At 37.9% G+C, this 25,184-nt stretch overlaps 1 protein-coding gene across 2 annotated transcripts in view; it reads left to right on the forward strand.

The window, feature by feature from the left end:
* Window positions 1-25,184, forward strand: part of LOC143362835 (neurotrimin) — a 255,281-nt gene that overhangs the window by 83,727 nt on the left and 146,370 nt on the right. For both annotated transcript variants that reach the window (XM_076803314.1, XM_076803315.1), the window contains exon 2: window positions 24,738-24,835. In XM_076803314.1, coding sequence (XP_076659429.1) covers window positions 24,738-24,835 — 98 coding nt within the window. The remainder of the gene's footprint in view (window positions 1-24,737; window positions 24,836-25,184) is intronic.

Genomic DNA, 25,184 nt, shown 5'->3' on the forward strand with positions numbered 1-25,184 from the left:
TATGAGGCACGGAGTAGTATTTTACGGTGCCGTGCAGCTTTAGCGGAATGATTTACACGCAACATTATCGAGTGAGTCGTTTCAGTGTAATTATCGGTTCACAGCGTCATCGTCTGGCCGCGTCTGAATTTCGAATGCAAAGGTAGCGTTTAAGCCCGGCCGGGGACACGGTATTTGTCCGACAACGACATAATTATCGTCAGTTTAAAATTCTGCCCGTGACTGGTCCGTCGGCGGTGTATTCTTTGGATATTTCCCCGGACGCCGCACGCGCTCCGGTGCAAGGTGCAATGCACCGCACGTAAGCTGCGCGTCGACCAACTTCATCTTGGCCCGGCTGCATCCGCGATGCGACTTCCTCTTCGGTGCAAAACCAGGCGAAGAAATCACGATGGCTGAGATTGTTTTCCAATTTGGCCCGGATATTATTTATAGGACTGCCCGCGACCGAGGCACTTCCCGGTAGCGCGGGACCTTATTGAATTCCGATAGTCCTTAGGACGACGGATAAAATGTTATGTCCCCGCGATTTCTTTCTGATAACAACCGGCAGGACGATCTTCGCTGCTGCACTATAAACATTTGTAGTTCCTCTGTATGGTCATTGCGCCTGAAACCAGAAAATAAAATAATACGAGGCAGGACCACGACTTTCGGACTTTTACAGAAAAGAAGAATTCGTTTCCTAACCTTATTTTATTGAATTCGAATATTTTTCTGTTTTTTGGATGCAGTCTCGTGTAGACGCTGCATAACATAACCATATATTGTATATGCTATATAAACCTTGCATGGTTTAAAGCAATGAATAAATAAATAATTATAATAATAATAATTCAACAATTTTCATACATTTTTCAAAGTAATACTACCCCTTACGTTATAATTTGTTTTGCCATTGTTTTAGCTACTTCTTTCGTCATACAGAGCAATTTTTTTTATAGGTTAAATTTCTAATTCGAGTCCTCAGTCATTTATAAAATTACATTTCATGTATTTATTTTTATTCAATTTTGTAGATTTAATTTGTAAACTGTAATTCAATTTATTTACTGATACTAGATACGAGGAACAGGTGTTCATTAACAGTGGATTCCTACCCTTAATAATTTAAATTCATTGAAAATGATATAACGGATTTCGTTAAATTTTCTGATGTTTTCACTGTTTCGTATTTTGTTCATGTCGTAAATGCATCATATCTGCAGCTTTATTATGATATTATTACTGGTGCTGGTGAGTTTTGATACAAAACGTTATAAAACAGTTTCTACGTGTTAAATGCGATTTATTCGCTTACCATAGACTCGAGATGAAGTTTTAACAAATATAAAATAAAAGATCTGTTTCGTTTATGCTCGATGTTTTGTAAAAAACCATTTGCTTTTTTCAAACATTTTTTTTTTAATAAAAATAATCATTCATATTTAAGAAAGTAGATTGTATATTCTATTCAATAAAGCTAAAAAAACTATATCGATGCAAAACTTCATCATTTTCAAATAAAATACTATTTTAAAAATTAACGGCGACGAACATGTTATTTAACTTTTATTATGCGCACGCTTTAAAACAGCGTCGACCGTTATTCATCGTTTAAAATAATTTTTTAGCCAGCGATGCTGATGAGAGGGCGGTTTTTAAAAATTGTGATACGTGCGTACGCTACGCAAATTAAATTGTGCTTTATTGCTTGTTAGACGTATATCAAAAAATATTATACTACTTCGATGAAATCGCTTCACTTCGAAAAACTCATGCATACAGTTTGCCCAAAAAGGATGGTGATGAAACTTCGAAAAATGAAAAGTCATTCTGGAATATCTCGACGAGCGTTTTATGGAGAAGAGAATAAAAGTTTTAATGTGAAAACGAAACTGAATTGTAAAAATAAATGAAAACTAGAATTGCTCGTAAAACCTGATGTAAATTGCAAAGATACGCCGCGATTCTGTACATCGAAACTACGCATAGTGGTCCCCAACGTCGTTCTTGCAGTTTTACAGTTTAATTTATACACTGATACGAAATAAACAGAATTAATTTTCGTCCGTATGGATTTTGGTATACACATAATATTTATTAATAGAAAAAAATTAGTTATCATCGTCAACTTATTTGATCTGTTTTTATATAATTTTCAAAAAACTGTCCAATTTGTTAAAAAATTTGTTCAGTTCGATAAGGAAATGGAGGATATTGAATATTTTTAGCTAGAATATCTTCCACTGTATAAATTAAATAAAGAATACGTAAAAACTAACTTTCATAATTTATTGTTTGTTGAACAAAATAGGTGAACTGCTTCAATGACAATAATTACATATACAACATGTAAAAATAAACTTTTACCGTCGAGTATATTAATTCCATATTCTTTGATATAATTATTAGTTGAAATAATATTCTTTTTTGGGATATATGGTGTGAAGAATAATTATTTCAACTACTATTTCATGCTCTTAAACTCATTCTTGGATATAAAAAAATCAATTATAATATCGACGAACATTACTTTGAATATGTATAATGTACGCAGTGAGTTCACATGTCATTGCAACAATTTCATCGGATTATTGGTTTTGAAGGTCATCTGAAGGTCATGATTCAAGCATACTCAAATGTATTTTTCCATTCGTTACAAAATGTAATAGGGAAAAAATACACGTTCCCCAGGTACAAACACCAATGACCTTGAAAACACACAGAAAATAGCTGAGACACCTTGTATGCTAGCTAGTTATTTTCTATTATTTGTATTCTTATCTTCACTTTAGCTTCACGAAATATTTTATATAGTACAAATATAATTAGCTTCTGCTCTTCTGTAATGATCGCTTATGATGGGTCAAGAAAGACCCGAAGGCTATGGCTGTAATTCTTGATAAAACTACTAATATGCTATTTATACGTTATCGAATAAAAGAAAACGAACATATACATATACATTTAATTGTACTTTTATCTACGGTCGCATTCGTTTTTAAATAAATAAGAACGTGATGGGTAAAAAAAGACCCGAAAATCGCCTTAGGGTTAAACTGAGTCGGAAATCGGAAATGTCGTGTATCAATATCTTTTGGAGCCACTGTAATACTCGAGTAGCGCCGGTATCTGTTTTCGCCGACCAGGGCATAATTATCGTGCCACTAAACGTCGCGAAATGAATCCTTTGTCGCAGCCGGTGTGTTGCGAGTCCGGTTTCGCCGTGCAGCGGAAAGGGTTCTTAAAGGTAACATCCGAAACCTGCGTCGGTAATTACGATTTTCTCGTGGTGGTTCCCGTAAAGCCGCAATTGTTATGGTACAAAGGGCGAGCACGGATAAGTGGGATCAAAACGAAGGTCTCGTTAATTCTGATGCTAATGCGTGGAAGGCCAGATTAGATTCCGCATTCTTTTTACGGTGGAACCGGTGATGGAGTGACAGATAACATCAACGGGAACCCGTGCAGCTACCCGTCCGGCCGAGTTTCTATCACGCGACAATAATTCGTGGGCCTGCGACGCCGTGCGAAATCGATGACGCGCCTCCTTCGAACGGTGTTAAGAGAGGGGATCTCTCGAAATGTTCCACAAAATTGTGTCCAGCGTTGCCACAAAAAGTCCTACTGAGGGATTACATCACGTCACGTTCCGAGAATTGTCCCACCAAAGTATCAATAGCGGGGGTAACTAGCACGAATCGCTCGATCTGGGATAGACTACACCAGGGGTGACAAACTTCTCCTCGGGAGCCAGAGAACTACCAATACGACAGTTCTCCCACCATGGAAGAGAACAGCTCTCCCACTTCCGACCTAACCTGTGTGCCAGAGTGATGGGCATCACGCCTTACTCTTCCGCCTCTGTTCAGCAGTCAAGTAGAGGGTGCAACTTTTCTTTGCCTAAGCCGGAGAGAGAATGGGGATAGGAGCCACAACTAGTCTCGCGAGCCACTATTTCGTCACCCCTGGACTACACTATAGACTCGTGACCTCACACGGTTCTGACTACAGCATTTCCCATACTATTTTCCCCTCGATTCCCTCGATCTGGCAACGCTGATTGTGCTCCAAGTCGCGTATGTGCTTGTCCAGCCTAATTTATTGTCGCATAACTGCATGCTGTGTAGCGTTGGGGTCGGCACAACGGCAAGAGAGGAGAGCTTCTCGCTTCGCCTAGTCCCCACTTTGAACGCTCACGTGGCCTTCACATAAGGCCCAAGCCGATTGTTTGTTGCTCGTGGTTATCCCGAAGGATGTTCGAGCCTATGATGTTGATTTACACGCGATGTGTCGACTAATAATAAATAAAAATAATAATAAAGGAAGACCAAATGTAACGAAACTAAAGCAGTGGACTGTATTTTATAATAATGATTTGAGCCGTAACCGAATACAAATGAATAGCGTACAAGAGAGCAGCTATAGAACGTCGTTTTCCCTAGCGTGCTTGGACTCGAATTGATTGGGAGGATCGAGCCAAGAACCCACGTAAGGGTAGATCCTCCCTCTACTTCGGGATTTTCCTCCCTTCCCTGGATGACGAGAAATATCCCGGATTGGCCAAGACGAGGACCAATTGGGGGGTGGTCGGTTGGAAAGTGGAAGATGGGACCGAGGAACATCCTGATGGCCCCAAGGCCATCCTGATGAACCAAGGGCCATCAACCACTCACCACGGGTGAAGAGTTGCCAGAGCCTGGGAAAGACCCAGGGCGTCTGGCAATCGTCAAGTGCGAAACTAGAGAAGGGCAGGATGGGACCCCTGGCAGGTTTATGGCATGGGCCTAGAAAACTATATACAAGTGCTACGCCCTGGGAACGGACACGAATGGGAAATTAGCTAAAACGGTGACAAGGCCACTCCGTACCTAATTTCTAAAAATCCCCAAAGTCACGTTCCAAGAGCGTAAAGCAATACCCATGTCATAACCAGATGTCCCAGGCTGGCCGCTACACCGATATAGTCGTAGCGTTTTGATATTTGTTATGTGGGGGCTCCGTCACGCAGTACTATAAACCAGTATCACCAGATTAAGACTTGTCTACTACTCTACCCTTCCCCTTCCATGACGCTATTCCCCCATTTTCCGGCGGCGAGCATCCCCACGCTTCCGCTGACCCGGTCACTTGACGCATTTTGTCTCTGTCGTGCATGTGTCACAATGTCACGTGACTAATCCGGTAACGACACACACGCATACAGGAAAGGGGGGGGGTAACTGTATTCCCCTCAATTTCCCCAGTCTGGCGTCACTTCTGTAGACTTGAAGTACATAGTAGTTGTAACCAGTGTCATCAGATCAGGGGAATTGACACAAATTGAGGGGAAGACAGTTACCCTCTCTCTCTGCCTGTACCGGATTAGTCACATGACATCGGACACATCGCGATGAGAGACAAAACTTGTCACGTGACCGGACCGTGGCGGAAGCGTGAAGGAATAGCGTCGCAGCATGGCGTGTGTGCATAGGCTGGCCAACATACAATAATTCCCATATGCCTTCCGAGTCTCTTCTCTTCAAATCCCAACGATAATGGTAAATGAGTTTGGTGTGGCCGAGATTCAATTTCTTGAGCCGGCAACTTGGTCGTGTTTTAATGAGGAATGGTCAGTAATTTTCTCGAAAAAGTCATTAACGAGGTATATGTTAAAGAACTGTTAAGTATGGTTATTTATCGTGAATAAATTTGGCACGGACTACGTGAGACGCATTCTACAATAAACGGTATCTATAAATCATGCCGCCTTTCGTCTTCGCGATACGGCATAAAAGCCAGGCTACGAGTGTAGTTTGAATAGAATTCCGTTCAAAGAATTATTGGAATGATAAATGTTCCTTGCTTCGCGAGGAAAACGTGCAAGGTTGAGTTAAAGGTTTTCAGACGTTTCGCGGTTTCTTTGTTAGCGTTTAGCGCATTGATCGCACACTCAATCATTTAATCATATACACTCACGAAGACGTAATGACAGACAAGCTAAATTGCGATAACGAAAATTTTACCACGATGAAATACAATACAGTTTATACCAATATGAGACAACGAGGTAAAAATGTTACTCGTTGAATTAAAAAGAAAACGAAAAGTTTTTGAAAGGCAGTAACGAAGTTAGCTACAGCTAAAAGGTAAACGCTTGAGAAACAGGAAAAGTAAGTGTCTATTGCAGACTGAACCTCGTGGGTGTTATAAACTTTTAACACTAAACCTACCAATACCAGTCGAACGACCGATCCCAAAGTTTTCATTTTCTATTTACTGAAATTGCAAAGATGCTTTCGCGAGAAATGAATCGATACATTTCTATGGCCGAGCACGCATTCCAATAAAAGTCGCGCAAAGTCAAAGTAAATTCGATTCCGTTATTTATAAAGTTTCGCTCTCGTTGCTCGACACGTTCGGTGCTAAACACAATTTTCGCCGAGCAAAAATACTACGGAGGAACAGGGATTTCCTAGATTGTTGATCACTCTAAAATTTGCTTCGACAAGCGAAGACGCCCGAAACTTCCGAGTAGATTCTCGCACGTGAGAAATATCGCAAACGACCACCAGCAGCGAACAGTTCCAGCTCGAGCTAGCAGAAATGAAAAGTAGAGAGCCGGATTGGAGACATCCAGAGAACACCGGTCCCAATCGGATCTCATAAGAAAAGTTGCTTGGCGAAGGGGCCGCCGGCGTCTATTTCAAACATGATGGTCGCAGAAATGAGCGGGGCACGTGGGGCGAAGAGAGCTGACTATGAGTTTCCTCGAAACAATGTTACAGTTTCGGCAATGCGACCTTTATTTCCGGTGTCGCACAGTGGCACAATACTCGTCGTCTAGCCGTGCGAAAGTCAGGGAGCTAATAATAACGATGAGCAGTTTTTTTATTAAACGTATTCCATACGTGTTAAATAAACATTATACGTACTTCGAAAACTACTTTTAAGCCGAATAGTTTTATCGTTTGTTATGCTAAATAATCAATTTGAGAAATAAAAATGTTACTTTTTTTCGAACGACTGGATGCCCAGTTTGCCTCATTGTGTGTCGGTGTGAACGACAGAAGCTTTCCGAGCTTCTCCGTACGATCTTCTCTCGCTCATTTTTCTAAACTCAACTATGCAGATTAAGGCGCGTATGCATTGCATTGTTCATGAACATGATTCCGGGAATGGTTCGGTCGCGCCTCAGAATACGCCGTTTCACGGGTCATCGGGGCGCGCGTATTGATCCCTCGATCTTAGATAGAATCGTTACGTTTATTTCCAGAGGAGGGCCCCGAGCCTCCATCAATGGTAATACGCGGACGTGCCAGGATTCGAAACTCGTATCATCCCTTGCCTTTCCCGCCCCCTGTATCTCCCCCCCCCCGCACCCCCCTTTGCGCCCCCTTCGATCCGTTCCATTCTTCCCGGCTAGGGATTTACATAGATCCTTGGGTCAAGCTGCGGATTACAACTCCGGACGTCCTCGTGCGAACGATTTCCTACGGTTCCCGTAGATACATGCTCAAATGGTCGAATTGTTTCGGTTCTCCTTAACAAAGGATCCGATGGTGCTCGTTTCACATTGAATTCTTCTCGTTCGATTAGCTCCCGCTGAGAAATTGGGATTCGTCCTTGCTGTAAACCCCCTGGGGAAACTCGGGCTTGGCAGAGTGCCTCCGGTGAAGATCGTTTCGCTTTTTCTTTTTCTTTTTTTCTTATGAAACATCTGGATTTTAAGACGAGATTTGTTTTGGCCAGACGTGCATTTACATTGCAGATATCCTCTGCGCGACATGGTACTTCTGCAACATCGTTTTTTTCGGACGTAGAATAAAATACTGTGGTGGACGAAAGTACTATCCCTAGCAGAAAATATTCGATCAAAATTGTGAATAAAACTGTTGGAACAATTATTTGGATGTATCTCGAATGTTGCGGTTTAATCCTTGGACGGCGGAGCTTCAGTTCATTTTGATCCGTACAATAAAAATCGCCATGTTTCTGCTCAGTTTCTAGTAAATCATTTAGAAATTATCAGCTGTTTCCTTAAGGCAATAGAATGATTGACTAGTTTAGGAAAAATACCTTGAAAAATACTTTCGAAAAAATTGTTAAATAACATTATAAATGGCCTTGAAGAATATAAGTTCTATAGTTATGTATATACATGATCCGCGATCGGAGAGTTAATAAAGATTTTATTCATAAAGAGAAACATAATTATACATAAAATTATAAACAATTATATAATAAAAAAATTCATAAAAACACTTCTGCACGCGAGGCTGGAACAAAGGATTTTGCACCCTGCATACCAACAGCGTCATTTACAATTAGCTAGACAGAAGTTTGATTAGTTATGTGACGAGTTTGATCATTACATTTAATTTTATATTAATAGAAACGTTTTCCGCGTTGAAAGTATGAGTACTTAGGTACAATGGTAGACATTCGATTTGTAGGATAGAATAATTTGTACCAGGGAAACTGTTGGCACAGTACTTACGTAATTGCGTATATAAATGCTTATAGCTAGAAATCGAAGCAAACAGTTATTTATTGTTCCAAAAAATTATGCTTGCATTTTATGTTTCTTTTTTATCGGAAGAAACGTTACCCTTAAGAACTTTTATAGGCAACATTCTAATGGGAAAGGTATTTTAGAACCTGGGCAACCAAGTTTTATGAAAAAAATTATTTTGGAACATTTATTAAAAGCTTCTTCGTAAAGGACACATCAACGACCTGTGAACAATGAATTATACACGAGAATATTAAAAATGAATAATAGTTGTAATAATTAATATCGTTGTAATGCTACCCATTGAATGCTATTCAGTATTTATGACAATTGTTGAGAACTTTGTTAATACTGTGTGACGACAACGTTACAACTGATAAACAGAATATCTATACTTGATTCATATTTTGGATCATTACAAATTTCTAGACGAGCAAATGATGTACATACATGAATCTTAGATGTGTCGATTTAATGCAAACGACATTGCTCATTATGTAAATAACAATTTATATGTTTAACTATACAGAACAGCGACAATTGAGCAATTTATTTCTTTAAGGATTAGAGACGGAAAGAATACTTTAATGAAAATGATTATATAAAACACTTGGAAATTTGCAGATATTGTAAAAGATAAGTAGATCCAGTATAGTTGTACTGTTATTCTTTTATTCAATGTAAGAAACTACAAAAAGTTTTGTTTGTGTAAATTAACTACTAAGTTACAAAACCATAATCTGCCCAAATATTCCTAACACTCTGAAGTACATTCTGCATTTTGGTGTTTATGTCGCAACCATGCAATCAAACGCCATGTAGTAAGTGTGCTGTCTGTAACAAAGTCTTGCATTTGATACTTTGAAGTGTTTCGAGTTTATAGATAGTGGAATCTAAAGATACGTCTTCTGCTTTAACTTTCGAAGAGTGAACAGAAGAGTCTGCTTGGTTAATGTTACAGCGGTAGAAGTTAGAGCCGGCTGAAGACTGTATAACAGTTTCTGTATTACCACATTTAAGATGAAATTCCGACATCAAATACTTAGGCATTTGTACTTAGCCATCGCAATTGCTTGGTCGTGATAAATTAATAAAATTGAAATCATTTGCTGTAGCCTCGTCGATAAAGTACATATGTAAACGCATTAGTACGAAATATTCAAAATGTTTTTTCCATTTATGACCTTATATGACCTTGAAGGACAGTGTGCCATATACGAATGAATCTGTCTTGACACACGCTTTCAGATGATATAAAAAAGACGTATAGCATTCCATTTAAAAAATTAAAGGTCACCTTAATTTATAAAAAAATAGTGCAAACACTATTTCATCAACACTGTTTCATCTCATTTTTTTCGAATATTTATTATTTGTAACAAACGCTGACAAGTAATAACGTGAACACTTTGTATATACCAGTTCAATTGAGTATTTTTACGTATCTTGATTGAAATAATTATGATTCAGGAATAAGAGTTTATTTCTCTCCGAAACGCTTAGATTTGCTCCTTTATTTTACTTATTATTATTCACCCTACAAAATATACAAAGTGTTTTATTAAAATTTCCGGATTCGTAAAGTGTTTTGGAACAGTTTTGGAGATTCGATTACCGATATAATTACGTATTAAATCAGCGGAACTAGTTTAGCATTTGTTGCCTCTTTAACAGGACATCGCACTGCTCTACATTAGCCAAAATTTGTCTCACTGATTCGAACGTTTCGTATATCTGAAAATAAACTTAGACGAAAGCCGGATTATTTTTAATGGACATCTCTTGAGGGTGTACATCAATAAATAATTCGCTTTTCTCCTCAACTGGAGGATCGGCAAGAGGTTAAGTGGGTTATCCAGCGCAAAAGAATTGAATATTGCCGTGAAGTGGGAGTTTAAGGCATCCAATTAAAAACGAATCCCAGCCGCGGTACACATCCCGACCGAGCAGTGAATGAATTTCCACGTTCATTCCCCGGCTGGAATAATTAGCGTCGTTCCAAGTACCCTGGCACTATCGATTCGTTTCATCTTCGCGTGCTAATTTTTGTTTTCCGTTTACTCGGTTTAGCAGACATCAGATTAGATGGCTCTTTAAGGAGCCCCGAGGAAATGAGCTCCTAATTTTTCATGTTAGTCCATCGTACTTTTCATAGGTATTAATAGATTCGTGTCCTGACACGAATCGGAGAGCCCCGTTACCCTCTTGCGACGGCCAACTGAAATTCTTAATTAATTAATTTCCTCGTCAAGCAGGTCCGTTCCGTTTCATCGCGGTATCAAGCGCTGATAAACCGGACTCAATTGGTTTCCCGAAAATCGACCTTGTTCGCGCGAACAGGTCATTCTCAAGATTTTCCGCAAAAAGGTCGCCCAAAAAGTTCGTAGAATCTAATCAAGAAAATTCGTGGCTTAACTTCACCTTGACAACCAAAAAATGTTTAACTTTTTAATACATAATCCTGTACATCTTGACGAGAAAATACCAAAAATCGAAGTTTTAAGGTGAGGAAGTCACTGGTTCAAAAATTATGCGTATTTAAAGATAAGCGATTACACTTTGTTCTGGGACAAGCTATCATCGAACAGTAATTAAGATATAGAGAATCATATACAGGGTCTCAAAGAGAAGATCCAAGTTGGTTGGGATTAGGTCCTTTGGGGGGGGGGGGGGGCGAGTCAGACCGGCCCGTCCACACTTGCAAATGTACGTTATCGACATCAGCGCGTGCATGTGGTGCTAACCAGCGGTCCTGTTCATCAAATGACGCGCAATACCGAGCACACACCAACATGGCGGCGCCCCTATCTGTCAAGAGCACTTCGTCGGTCCCTGGGGACCGACATCAAACTTTCCATTCAGGCGGCGTCGATCCACGAGAACCGACACTACAGTTTTCGTTTAGACGACGCGTCGGTCGACTCGGGGAGGTGACTTCTGTTTAGACACAAACTTACAATATACTAGAAGTGTGAACGGAAAGTCCATACATACAAGCTCCGCTCTTAACGTATTAAAACGAAAATTTCGATGTTCGGCATTTTCTCATCAATATGTACAGGATTATATAGTACAAAGTTAAAGATGTCTGGGTTGCCAAGGTGAAGTTTAACAAAATTCGTTGCTTCAATTTTATTCCAAGTCGTTGGTATTCCCTTCAAAGCAGTCCCCTTCCGAATGTATACACTTGCTCCAGTACATTTCCATTGCTCAAAATAGTGCTGGAAATCTTCCTGTGGAACGCTGTTCTGGACTCTCGTCGTTTTCCCTTATATCGTTTCAACGTAATACCCTCCATAATATTTTGATCTTCGGGAATAAAAAGTAGTCACATGAGGTTAAGACCAATTAATATGAAGGGGAATTAAGAACGCCCCGTTAAAACGTGCGAAAAATTCACGGACAAGAATTGATACGTGAGTCGACGCGGCACGTTGCCGTAATGGAAAATCCATCGATTTCTTTTCTTTCTCTTTCTTCTTGAAACCTAATGCTTGCTGGCTTCACAGTGCTATCTCCATACGCTTGTTTTAGTATATCAATCACTAGAGTTCCCTTCTTCCCGAGTTTCACGAGAAATTTCACAATAAAACGTTGTTCCTTAAAAAGGTCACCAGATATTTTTCAAAACGGTTAACGACCAAAAGAAGCATGGGCGTACTAGACACGTTTCCATACGCAAACGTCTTATCTCAGGCTCGCAAAACTTTAAGTTTGTTTCTGTAAACAAACTTATCTATATAAGACTATAAACAATGTTTCTCGCCCTAACAAATCGCTACAGCGTTTCCAAGATAACGGTAAAAAAATCACTCCGCGAATTTGTTTGTACAGAATAGCGTACCCTCGATTAAATATTTATGACAAATTGTTCGGCTATGTTCTAGTTCATATGAATGGGGGTTACGTATGCGGACGACGTGTTGATAAACAGCGGGACGGTCATTGTTTTTGTGTTTTTGATTGAGTCCAATCACGACGATATTCAACGCCCGGCTTCGCGTCGATTCGCACGGACCCGGTGTTTGTTTACAGCACGGTAAATTCGCGCACTTTCGCTGACAAATTTTTTTTTCAACGTTGAAGAATTCGTAACGATAAATCGACGCCGTCCTCGACGGAATATAAACTTCCCCGGGCTGTGGAAGAAGGTGCGATTTACGGCGACGAATCGACGCTACGAAATTAATGGCCCCGAGAATTTTCAACGGAGAATTACTTTCTTCACTTACCCGGACGTAAAGCACATTTATATTTCATTCCGATAGCTATTTATCGCGTGAATATAATTGCAACGCACGAAACGCAAGATAGCATCAAGAAGATGACTCCCGGATAGCAATATGGTCGGCTCGACCTTGCCCCGGATGATTAGATCTACTATGAATTATAAATGTTGCAGCACTTTAGTTGCGTTTTAATTGCGTTCAGTATGAACTTAAAAATTGATTGATGGAGATTATGGCGTATGAAACTTTCTCGCAATTCTTTTTCACCTGCGCAGTTAAAGGAGCAGTAAATTCTTGTCGAATATTTAACAAATGATTACTAGACAGCGGATCTTTATGGAAAATAAAAATTTTCTACCGGAATTGCAACAAATTGGAGTTTTAGTGTTTTCAATTACACCTACCCATTTTGTCATAAATGCATAAAATCCTCTGTCTAATGATTACTTAAGCTGCATGTCCGTTGAAATTTGTATTCGCAAATCGTTATTTCATTTCTTCAGTGCGATTCAATACATACATTCGAGAACACAATTCTAACAATATTTGATGGTTATATCTTGTATTCAAAATCTGGCATAAGATTAAATGAAAAATCAACAGAGGTACCCCAGTGAATGGTAATTATCCAAACTTTATCATTTATAATTTAAAACGAGTCTAGAATGATTGTTACAAGATTTGTTGTCACAAAGTTACAGCAGTTTAAATATCGCCATTCTTCGACAAAGTAGCACGCCAGTGTGCATTAAAAAATAGTGAATTGTCATTGTTGTATTTTTATCTTATCTGTATTAAATTACAATTATACTTTAGTTTCTTTGAAATTGATAACACCAGTATCTTAGTTTTCATATTATTTAGCGACATTAATTAAAGAAGTTTCGTTTGCCAACTCCGCTCGAAAAACTGGTTACACGACATACACTTTCAATCTCATCTTCATTCCATCCCCACATCCACGATAAATTTAATTTTCCCATACGAGGCTCTAGACTTTTAATTACCACGAATTCCGAAGCAGGTCAATTTGCATAATCGCGATCCGATCCCATCGAATACAGGTAATATTGGTGAGTCAACTTTCCACAGTGGCGGAAATACAGAAATTATGAAATAAGTTTCATCTCGAGGACAGCTGCGCAACCTCGGAACGAACCTATTAAAACACAATTCATTAAAATCTCGAACTGTATGTGAGTTCTCGTACGCGAGTGGAAGTAGGTTAAAAAACTGGTTTAAACGTTCCACTCGGTGTAACAGACGGGAAATCCGATTTGCGCAATTAGATACGGTTTTCGGTATCAAATAATTAGCTTCCCTTGGTATTATGTCTAAGCATTTAAATAATAAAATACCAAAAAGCATTTAAACAATAAATTTCACATTCTCGAGAAATTCTCGATATATAAATAGTGATCATTTCGTAAAAAAATTATGATAAGTACAACAATACAATTGGAATCATTTCAAAGCTTGAAACCTCTCCTTTCGTTACGCATCGTTAAATTTTTTTTTTTTCGTAAAATCGTTTTGTCGAAAAAAGTATGTGTCGAGAAAAACGCGTATAAAATGCGCCGACACCGTTACTCATTTCAGTGAATTTCAGCATAACGTTTCGGAAAAGTACTTTTAAGATTCTATACTTTTACAAACTCCAATAAAAAAAAACCGATCGAATTTTCTTCCAGTCTACACAAGACTTTCCCTTAAAGGGAATTCCGTTGCGACAGTGGAGCTGACTCCGCTCCGGAAAAAATGTAAAATGAACCGGCGTTTATTGTGTGCTTTGCGGCTTCAGCGGGTCTCAGCGCCCTCTTTTCACGAGTACGCCTCACTGTCGATGGAGGATCGCTAATTGATTGCTTAATAGAATCCTTGTATGCTAGTGGGTGCGGGGGTTCGGAAGCGTTAGTCTACAGATTAAATTTTTTCAGCGAAATCTTTGCGATTCAAATCATTCCTATCTGTTGATTTAATCTATCAATTTGCATAATCTGGAATATATGAAAAATAAAGTAAACTAAATATCATTCGTAATCACTAGTCTGCAGTTGTTATGCGGAATAAAAATGTGCTGGATTACAGGAAGTGTTCTGTAGAATCTTTACGCGAAGTAAAAGTTCTTTCTGTCAATTGCAATATTTTAACCTCAATATTCCGAAATTCGTTTGATCTTTGCATTGCTCGAAGTTACACCCAGCCAATTTATATGTAAATGCATACAAATCCGCAGTGTAGTTATTGTGGTATCGAAAACTTTCGTAAACCAGTTGGCCAGTATATTCTAGGGACTTCCGGGATTAAAAATAGCTAAACAATCGATGTTTCCGTCTACAAGACGGAAAATCCTTGTCAAACTCTGGAGAGGTAGATTTTCTGGTCAACCTAGTTTAAAATTATCTCGATCGGAAAAAGTACATTGATATTGGGACCATTGAACCGAATGTTTTATTGAACCGAATGAATATTTTAATTTTTATATCATCAGCACAGGAATCATTCGCATCGTATATGATGCATCATTTCTTATTTAATTATGTTGAACATAGAACCATTAAAATTGCAATTGAGCTATTGGTTGGTGCATATGAAATGTCCGATTTTAGAATGCAAATGTAATTAAGCCTTTTGATCTAGAAATATTATTATAGCCACTAGACTTCAGAGCTGCTCAACATGCCTACATATTCGCGGGCGAAGGAGCCCGCTGATGCCCGTGGTCACAGTTACGGACAAGCATAGTCGCCAGATGAGGGGATTGAGCATGAATTGAGGGGAAAAAGTTACCCTCTCTCTCCCAGTACCGGGATAGTCACGTGACATTGTGACACAGACACGACAGAGACGGAACGCGTCGCGTGACCAGGCCGTGGCGGAAACATGGGGGGATAGAGCGATAGAAGGGGAAATTAGAGTGGGGGAATAAGTCTTGATCTGGCGTGTGGCGACAACGCGTGTGACAAATACATGCAGCGTTGCCGTCAGGGGCGTGTCTTCGTGCTCGCCGTTCTGTGTATGCCCAGGGCAAGAAAATCGGTGCCCGTACGGTCAGACGATGAACAGCTCTGGTCTACAGGTTAATTATACATATGTATACAATAAGCTCGTGGTACAAAGCTGATCTTTAAGGGCCCGGTCTTCGTAGATTCAGAAAGCGATAAGGTAGAGTGACTACATTACCGTCAAAAAATGGTTTTACGTGCCTCAAGTTTTCGTCCTTATATAAGAATATTTTGTTGCTGGTAAAGGACTCATTCGAAAGAGGAAGATTCAATCTAGCGCGCGCTGGTCATGAGCTGACGAGATTAGAAGTAGCGTTAGAAGTAGGCCAAAAATTGACGATGCGCATGCCGTGGAATCCAAGCATTTTTGTGCCATTGGGTGAGCTTTCTGGATGAAATCGAGAGCAGTGTGCACTAGAAAATATCTCCAGCTACAAACTTGAGCACGTTTCTGGCGTCAGAATTCATGATATCGATAATACAGAGCAAAAAATGTGACAAGTTTAGACAGAGACTTAAGATACGTCGGATCAAGACCAAGACGGATCTTGAGTCTGTGCCTGAAGGCTGTGAATGGAAATTATTAATTAACTTTAATTATTAATTACTAATTAAAGTCACATGACTATCCCGGGCCTTTAAGGTTCCATGTCCAGTTTTTATTTAGACATTTAATTTTGATTCTAAATATTTATTTCACTGTTCGTCAAAATGATTGTTATGTATTCTTCCTATATGGGTGGGGAAGTGAACACATTGACGATAACATTATATGGTCAAAATGTGGCGGTAGATACACGCACTATTCGTCAATGGTAGAAAAAAATAAAAAATGAAAAATCTCGCAAAAGAAGAACGTCAACGGCCATAAAATTCAATTTCTATTCATACAATTCAAAAAGTTGTAATTCGTTGACAAAACGTATGGATTACAATGGTGTTTACCTTGATCAATAAGTTTTATTTAGGGAAAGCAATGTTACGTTAACGTTAAAAATCGGGCAATTTCCATTTGCAATTACGCAATATTAAGTCCATGCAGTGTACATCTCTTTTATAGTAAACGGTTCGTGTCATTATATGCTTTCCCCAAATTAAGCGGGCAGAGATGCTAAATATTGCTCAGCGCTTAACATTGTGGAGCGTGCAGTTTATTTTGAGCTATTCGATTCTGATGGTAAACGGAATTACGTGCGAGTTGCTTGATAGACTGTTTATGAAGTAAAGTTCACACGCGGTAGGTGTGTTTCCCGTGCAGGTATTCATATGAACGAATAAGTAGAATATTGCATATGTTTGACGTTTCTAGGTTATTTGAATACGTCGCATAGTATCTTCCGCGACGCGGAGTATTTGAATACTTACCAGCCATTGAATATTTACAATGTCCTGGTTTATCCTTTCATTCTACGTCAGTTTACTCTCCGCGCATTCTCTCCGCGTTTTCTAAAATAGCTCGCACGAAAATAATGGGAGAGTTGAAATTGACGGGCGACGTTATCTTTGCGAACGCCAAGTACAATGGGTCTTGTTTCGGAATTATGCTGTTCAGAAAACAAATTGATCAACCATACGAAATAAAAAGTTCGCCAATCTATTTCGGTATCGACATTCGTCCTGCCCAAATAATCTATTTCAGTCCCAATTTTTAGAGAATCATTAAAGCTTCAGAAGAGAATCAATATTTCAAAGTACGAAATGTTTTACGATTGCTACTACTAAAATTGCCTCGAAATTCCCTTAAATAGTCATAGTCATAAATCGTTCATATTCGCATCCGAATTTTTGCACAAGACAGTTTTGAAAATGAAAATAGCTGCGCCAATAATTATATATGTTTAAGTAGCCCAATTTTTATAGAGTAAGTTGGAAGTTGATACCTGTTTTCTCTTTTTACATCGAAAGTTACAAGTTATGATGAAATATTAAAATTTTTATTTTTATTTTTTTCATTTTATAATAATTATAAGCTGTAAATATCGTGGATAATTTTAACTGAAGGGGCAGGTTCCGAACGAAAATTGTGCAGACATTTCTCCTATTTTTATTTTATACAAGAAGTATTCGTTGCGTTTCTTATAATTCTTCGAAGTGTATAAGAAACCAGTACACTGTGTCATTCTGTATGAATCAATCCTAAACTGGAAACTCTGTGATTTTGGGATTACTGGACCAATACATTTCGATGCCCTTGTCCAATTGTAAATTAGATGTGCTTGATGCAAATTCTGCTATGATATTTCTTAAAAATCAAAATTTCTTTAAAGTGGTTTGTTTGGGGCTAGGAGAATATTAAATTGAAAATTTCTTTATCTATGGAAATGCACTTTCCCAGTGAAAGCTTTATCTGTCTAATTTCTTGCAGTATAACATTAATTATCTGAGGCATTTATAGTAAAGTTTGCAGACCATAATGAGGACTTAGATCAGAATGAGCAGATGAGAATGTACAGTGGGGAGCAAAATTAAGTGGACAACCTAATCATTTTAAGCTTACACTACCTTAATCATTTCATAGCAACGGTCTTCAAAATGTAAGCGTCAGAAATACAGTCGAGCAATCCGTAACAGATTCAGTTGGAGGTGTCCGTACAGGAATATCTTGTTAATAATCGCGTCACGTTGGTGAGCAGTGTTATTATGTGTCCAAATCGCAGGCACGAGATCAAATTGCTTAAAAGCAGCTTAAGCCAGGATATTAGAATACGCAAGACTGGTTGACAATCTACGAGAATACTCATTGCATAATTATCGTGTATGTGATATGTTGCTCTGTAAATGAGCGTATGTGCTCTGCGTACGTACTCGATCCACAAATCTGAGATAATTGGATGATCCGTATCACAGTGCCCTTTAGGTGGTTGCATTGATACCAAGGGGATGTTGCAACGATTGCCACGATTATCGTATTTTCTCTCTAATGATAAAAGGACCAGCTGGAAATAGCGTAATAAGTGTTGGGAAGTGTCCGTAATTACACATAAATTCGAAAACAGCTGCCCCCAATTGACAGAACATCGATTTATGACTGCAATTGTAGCCTATTATCGTTCTTCATGTAATTTATACACCTTTTACGGTCACTGCACCCTTAAAAATAGCTACTCTTCGTGTCTGTCACGTGACGAGATAGTTATTTCTCGTATCTATTGTTAAAACACACTAACACATTTTAACTTGTTCATTTGCGAACAATTAATTCGTTATTCAGCAAGTGTGGATTTTTATGCAATTTCTCATAGCATTGGTACAGCGAGAAGTTTCCAATAATAAAAATGAACCATTTCAATGGTTATTCATACACCTACGTAATTAATGTTTGTATAACAAATATATACGAATTTTTTTGTAATTATGGGTGTTCATTTACTTATTATTCCCTACATATTTCTGAAACCTTATAACGGCAAATTAAGTACCATTTGTTCTGGCTATTCCAACATTCTCTAATTAATTCACAGAGTCTACAATATAAGATAATTTTTTAATTTTTAATTTGGACATAAAATATTCTTTTGAGAATAAATGATAACATTATCTGAGAAATAATGATAGAAAACAATAATAAGTAATTGAACGTAAAATTGATTAAACATTTTAACTTTACTGCAAATTCAATTTCAGGTTTGCAAATACAAAAATAATCAGCAGCCAGTAAAATAATTAGAGCTTGAAACTTTTATGCTGATTCGAAACACTATGTTTAGTTAATTAGAAAATTAGCGCGCAACGCATTTTGGTAGCAATATTCTTGATTAAATGTTGCACATTCACTTTAATTTGACCAAAATAGTCAGCTGAATACCGTTGAAACAAACATTTGTTTTAATTGACTTTAATAGACGTATGTGTCGAGAATGTTGCAATCAATGTTTGAAACACTGCAGAATTTTAAGTTATTAAATTCTCATACAAATCCAATATCTGACTGTTTCACGGATTACAAACAAAGGTTTGCGACACATTAATCATAAGCCCTTACAATTGTAATTGATCGAAAAGTCAAATTTCCAAGGAAAATTTCATTAAATTTTCAGGTGATTAAACTAACCCGTAAAAGTGTACATTTGCATATCGTATAGATCTTGCAGTTTATTAATAACTTGAAATGAAAAATTGAATTTTTTCTGTACTTATACTCATATTATTTAATAATCGAGGTATATGGCTTCCTGCAGAAATGTGAAGCGTGTGTAATTATCGGCAACGTGTGAACAATACGAAAGCAAAAAATAGATATCTTCAGTTTAATTAATTTCGCCGTTCGGGAAATACTACCGGGTGTTCGGCAACAGGTGGGGCAAGGTTCGACGCATGAATCTTCACGATGACGTAAAATGAAAATTAAGAGTCGCGAAATTGTTGTTTTTGCGTTGCTTTCAAGTTATTAAAAATTAAAATTAACCAACAGCAGCGCATTGGAACATTATAATACTATCTATCTGACTTAGTACACGTATGACACTATTGTTGGATCACAGAAATCTCAAGTTGTTAATAACTAGAAAAAAAAACAAAGCCGTGGACTCAATTTTTGTGCCCCTAATTTCTGTCGTATGTTGCGACCACTTAAATTTTCGAACACCTGTTGTTCAACACCCTATACATTACGAAACAAAAACGGTGATTTTAGCTGTAAAAATTTACGTAAAATTGCGTAATTTCGAATTAATTAATTGGTGTTTAGTGGAATTTTCTCGATGCCTTTCGAAACTTCAGACGAACTTACAAAATGTAGTTCGTCCACTCAAAGTAATTGTTATAATTTCTATGGACAAAGCTCCTTTGTTCGTTTACCAAGAATAATTAGTTCACAGGAAGAACATTTCCAGTTACAGATATTGCAAATTTTTTGTTTTGGTGCGATTGAAAACTGCATGATCTCGTAAATTTCGTTGATCTACAAATATCCCGTACAGAACAGAAGCTTCCGAACAAATAGTTTCCACGTTAATCGAAAGCCAGTTGCCGCACAGTATACGAACCCATTCCAGTTTACGAAAGCTCGCGATAAAGTCTCAGAACACTATAAGGAAGTTCTTCTGAAATATGTGCAGACCATGGAGCTTGAAAATCTGCTCGTTTAGTTTTGCGAGGAAGAATTTCGACCGAGATCCAGTAAGCGTCAGAGAAAATCTTCAAAAGATTTCCTCTGTGACATTTCACGCATTGATGGCATACTTTTTGATCTTTAATTTCCTCGCAAAATTACAGTGAGTTCCCGATATAAGTCACTTGCGCGGTTCTGGCGAGGGACATTTAGACGAAATCTGTGGTTCTCGCCGAACGTTACATTTGAAATACAAAGTGCACGCTGGAAATGTAAATGTTACTATCCGTCTATCCGCCTACTCAGAATTCGACATTTTTCCATATTTTGGTATAAAAAATATAGTATTTCACTTACACAAGCAAAGTTGACCTTCAAATTTCTGAAACGCTTTGGCCTATAAAAAAATAAATACATTACATAATGTACCCGTACAAACCATGCAAGTTTTGTGTACAAAACATTTTCGTACAACGCATAATTTGGAAGTTATAGAGGTGTGCGAGTTACGTGGATCAATCTGTAGATAATTATAATTTTTCAACGTACGATTTTTCCGTTATAAATATTTTCGTGCATCAAATCGTCCGTGTCGAAGTTTGTAATTTCACCTTACAAAATCTAAGACTAATTTTTGCTTTTTGATTTTAGACAATTTTACGAAGATTCGCGTGTTTCAGTAAATACAGTATGAAATAAAACTTCGTCTTTGAAATCAAATTATGCCGGACTACGTCGGAAAAATGATTGTTACAGCTCTATGCCAGTTACTTCGCTTGTAATGAATTCGTGAAAACACTTCATTGTTTGTCCGAATTAACGAGCACCCTTAAAATTGATTGCGTCTGAAAAAAACTTTGTACATCTGTAAATACGTTTTGCAAATTACTTTTTCGAGTATTTCAAACGCCGAAGCAACTCGTGCACGCAAATGATACGACGCTTCGTGCGAGCATAATCACGTAACAAGCAAAACTTTTGCCATTTTTCCGAAACATGAACCAATTGCTACGTTCCCTTAAGGTAAACGATATCGACGCACGGATATTGTATGAGCACATTGCAAATACGAACAATCCGAAAATCGGCTGGCTGGAGGGGATTCCGGAAATGAATGTTTATAGGTAGCAGCTTGCGTCTGAGAGTGTGTCTCAGCTTGTACGAGGATCAATATTTCCTTTGGAAGACGATCCACGTCTAATTATCGTTTACTGGCTGAACAACAGGATCGTTACGTGTTACGATTCAGGAAAGCTATGTGTAATATCGCAGGAATTTAGCCTGAACGGTTCGTTATGATACTGGAGAGGTTCCGCTACTGGATCCCGGTTTTCTTGACGTTCCATCGTGTTCAGAACTTCAAACGCGAATGTATGGAGTATCCCAGTGAAGCGCCACCATTTCAAATAAGAAGTAATCATTGCTGGACCTACATGATTGTGGGGAATTTATTTCGCCGAATAAATCCTTGTAAATTACCAAACGCACGGCACAGTACCGACGAGAGAAACTTTATTTTCAACAGACCGCTGTAATCCGGCTGGGGAATGAATAAACTATTCTTGATTAAACCAGTTTATTCACTCAAACGCTTCTTGTTCAGTCCGGTTAGAACTTCCAGGATTACAATGTAAGGATTCTCAAAACTATCTTGACTGGCAGTGATCGATTTTTTGTTGTGCTCGGTGGTTAAAATTGGAATAGCCTTCATTCGGTAATATTCGAATAGACGAATCTTGGTGTTTTAAATACAGAATTAAATACTTTAAATATTAAAATAGGCTAAAATATGAATGAGTATATTATCGTATAGGGTAAGGGACCCAATTACTGTGGAGGTATCAATTATTGTGCCTATATTAATTATACTTAATTTTAGAGTATAATGAATATTAAAAGAGAGATATATAACGTATATGTATATTAACTTATTTTAATGAAAAAAATTGAATATCTCTTGTTTAATATTCATTATGCTTCAAAATAATTAATATAGGAACAGTAATTTTCACTCCCTCAGTAATTAGATCCCCTACCATACGTACTGAAATGATTAAAGGAAGAAATACACTTTTTCTTGGTCCTAGTAACTTACAAATTGATACAGAAAATTTTTATTTTGCATAAAGATCTACTGTCTACTGGCAACGTATCAAAACGCAATAATTCTTATTAGATTACAAATTATTCTGTAATTTGTATAAAGTCGATTTAGATTCTAGAAGTCGATTTTTGATTCTAAGATTGTGTACTCGCATCTCGAAAAAATACCGTCCCTTAAATGAACACAAGCAAAATTTTATTCAAAGTATTATCGTTCGGAATATTCTGGGTACGATCAAAAATATGCAAAGCTCTAAAGAAATGTGTGGGTGTTTTCCCCAAAGCTGTGACATCAATAGATACTTAGCTCTAGGGAAAACAGACCTATAAATCCTTCTGAATGTCCTCGCGTTGTCAGGTTTCACGATATGTTAATTGCCGTTGAGGATGGGTCGACGGAAAGTGTCCCGAGAAAGTTTGAATAATTCGATTGCCGTTAAGGTCTTTACCTAACAATAAGATAGAGTACTTTCCTCAAAAACAACACTGTCCGAATCAATTTCTTCTCTCCTACGTGAATCCTACATCGAAAACGTCCGCATCGATCATAAACTGACGAGTGAAAATAATTTCTGGTTCGTACAAACAAAATCAAACAAACAACTAATTCGAGAAACGAATGAATTTCGTCGAAATTTGCTGGGTTCTTTTAAATCTTATTTACGATGGATCAGTAACGCTCATTATAGTAGATCCTGTTTGAAATCTTCATTCCAAGTCCAAGTCCAAGTCATTATTATGTAGCAAGAAAATCTGAAAATCCATTAAAATTGAAGAATCCTAGGCGTATATTACATCGCAAGGCTATATTACACCTTGGCAACCCAAAAATTTTTGAACTTCTTACCATGTATAATCGTGCACATCATGACATCGCTTAAAACTTCGATTTTTGGCATTTTCTCGTCAAGATGTCCAGCATTGTACAAAGCAAAAAGTTAAAAAATGTCTGGGTTGCTAAGGTGAAGTTAAGCCTTACGATGTAATATACATACGTCTGGGATTCTTAAATTTTAATGGATTTCCAGATTGATAAATATTAACCCCTTGCTATATAATGTAATAATAAACTTGGTCTTGGACTTGAAATGGAAATTTCAAACAGGATCTACTATAATGAGTGTTACTAATGTCTTTTATATAAAAATAAAATTGTATTCTGCTATGAATATTTAAGTTGCAAAATAAATCTAGTCGTGAGGCGTTTAATTAAAAACTGTTCCAAGTCAAAATAAAAGTTCTATAAAACACCATAATATTGACGGATGTTACGTTTGTCTTACGCAAGCCACGCTAAAATTATATTACAATTATTATATTTTATTTAATGTCGATTGAACCCTTCAGACGGGGTGTTAAATTAAACAGATAAATATTGACTTATACCACTTTTACATTAAACGGCACACATGCAATAAATATAAATTTTCTTTTCTGATTAGTTGGGGAAAAATTGTACGTGAAGGGATTGATGAAACTACAATAGAAAACTGAAGCTTAAGTGTTCTGCGAAACTAAATTACCGTACTCGGTAAATTCACCGAAACTTTGTATTTGGTAGCACGGAATGGACGATGACCGCGACCCTAACTTCCGAGATGATCGAACCGTGTTCCCGGAAGTCTATAGGATAAGGATTTCGTCTGAAAATATAAAGAGGTTAGGCTTAGTCTCTGCTTGACCCGTTTACGTTAACTCGCCCCATTCACAGACGAGTTTCTAAAGTACTTTGCAAAGTTGTGCAGGCTGCTAGGTAGGTTTATAAGTATAAGTAGCAATAAGTAAGTAAACGAGTGGATGAGTATATGTACCCGCGGCTATGTAAAGCGTTCGCCGAGACGGGATACTTAAGTCAAGGGCCTTTCGTGTTGCAGATTTACCCAGGTTCGGCAAACCGTTGAACAACGTGACGATCTCGGTTGGTCGCGAAGCCATTTTCACCTGCATCGTCGAAAACCTTAGCCAGTACAAGGTAAGACGCGTTCTCCACACTCGAGCATCCCCATTACCACGCGCTGCTGCAACTGTTCCACGATTATGGCCGCCATATTATACGCGTAGACTGACTTTAATAGACGCCACGATTTTACCAAAAGCTCGGACAATCAGCGACTACATACGGTGGAACTAAAAACTATGTGAACACTAAATTTCTGATTCTCTCAATAATTGTCAATGTTTCACCAGTGGTAGTTTTGTAAGAAATATTACAAAAATGAACTTCGACTCATTTTAGAGCTTGAAGCTTCTTCTTTCGAAGAAAATTCCCGATTTTTTTCTAACATATTTCCGCATAATGTAGTGGGTGGGAAACTGAAGAC

This window comes from Halictus rubicundus, chromosome 18 (assembly GCF_050948215.1).
Source record: "Halictus rubicundus isolate RS-2024b chromosome 18, iyHalRubi1_principal, whole genome shotgun sequence".
In the NCBI taxonomy this organism is placed as follows: domain Eukaryota; kingdom Metazoa; phylum Arthropoda; class Insecta; order Hymenoptera; family Halictidae; genus Halictus; species Halictus rubicundus.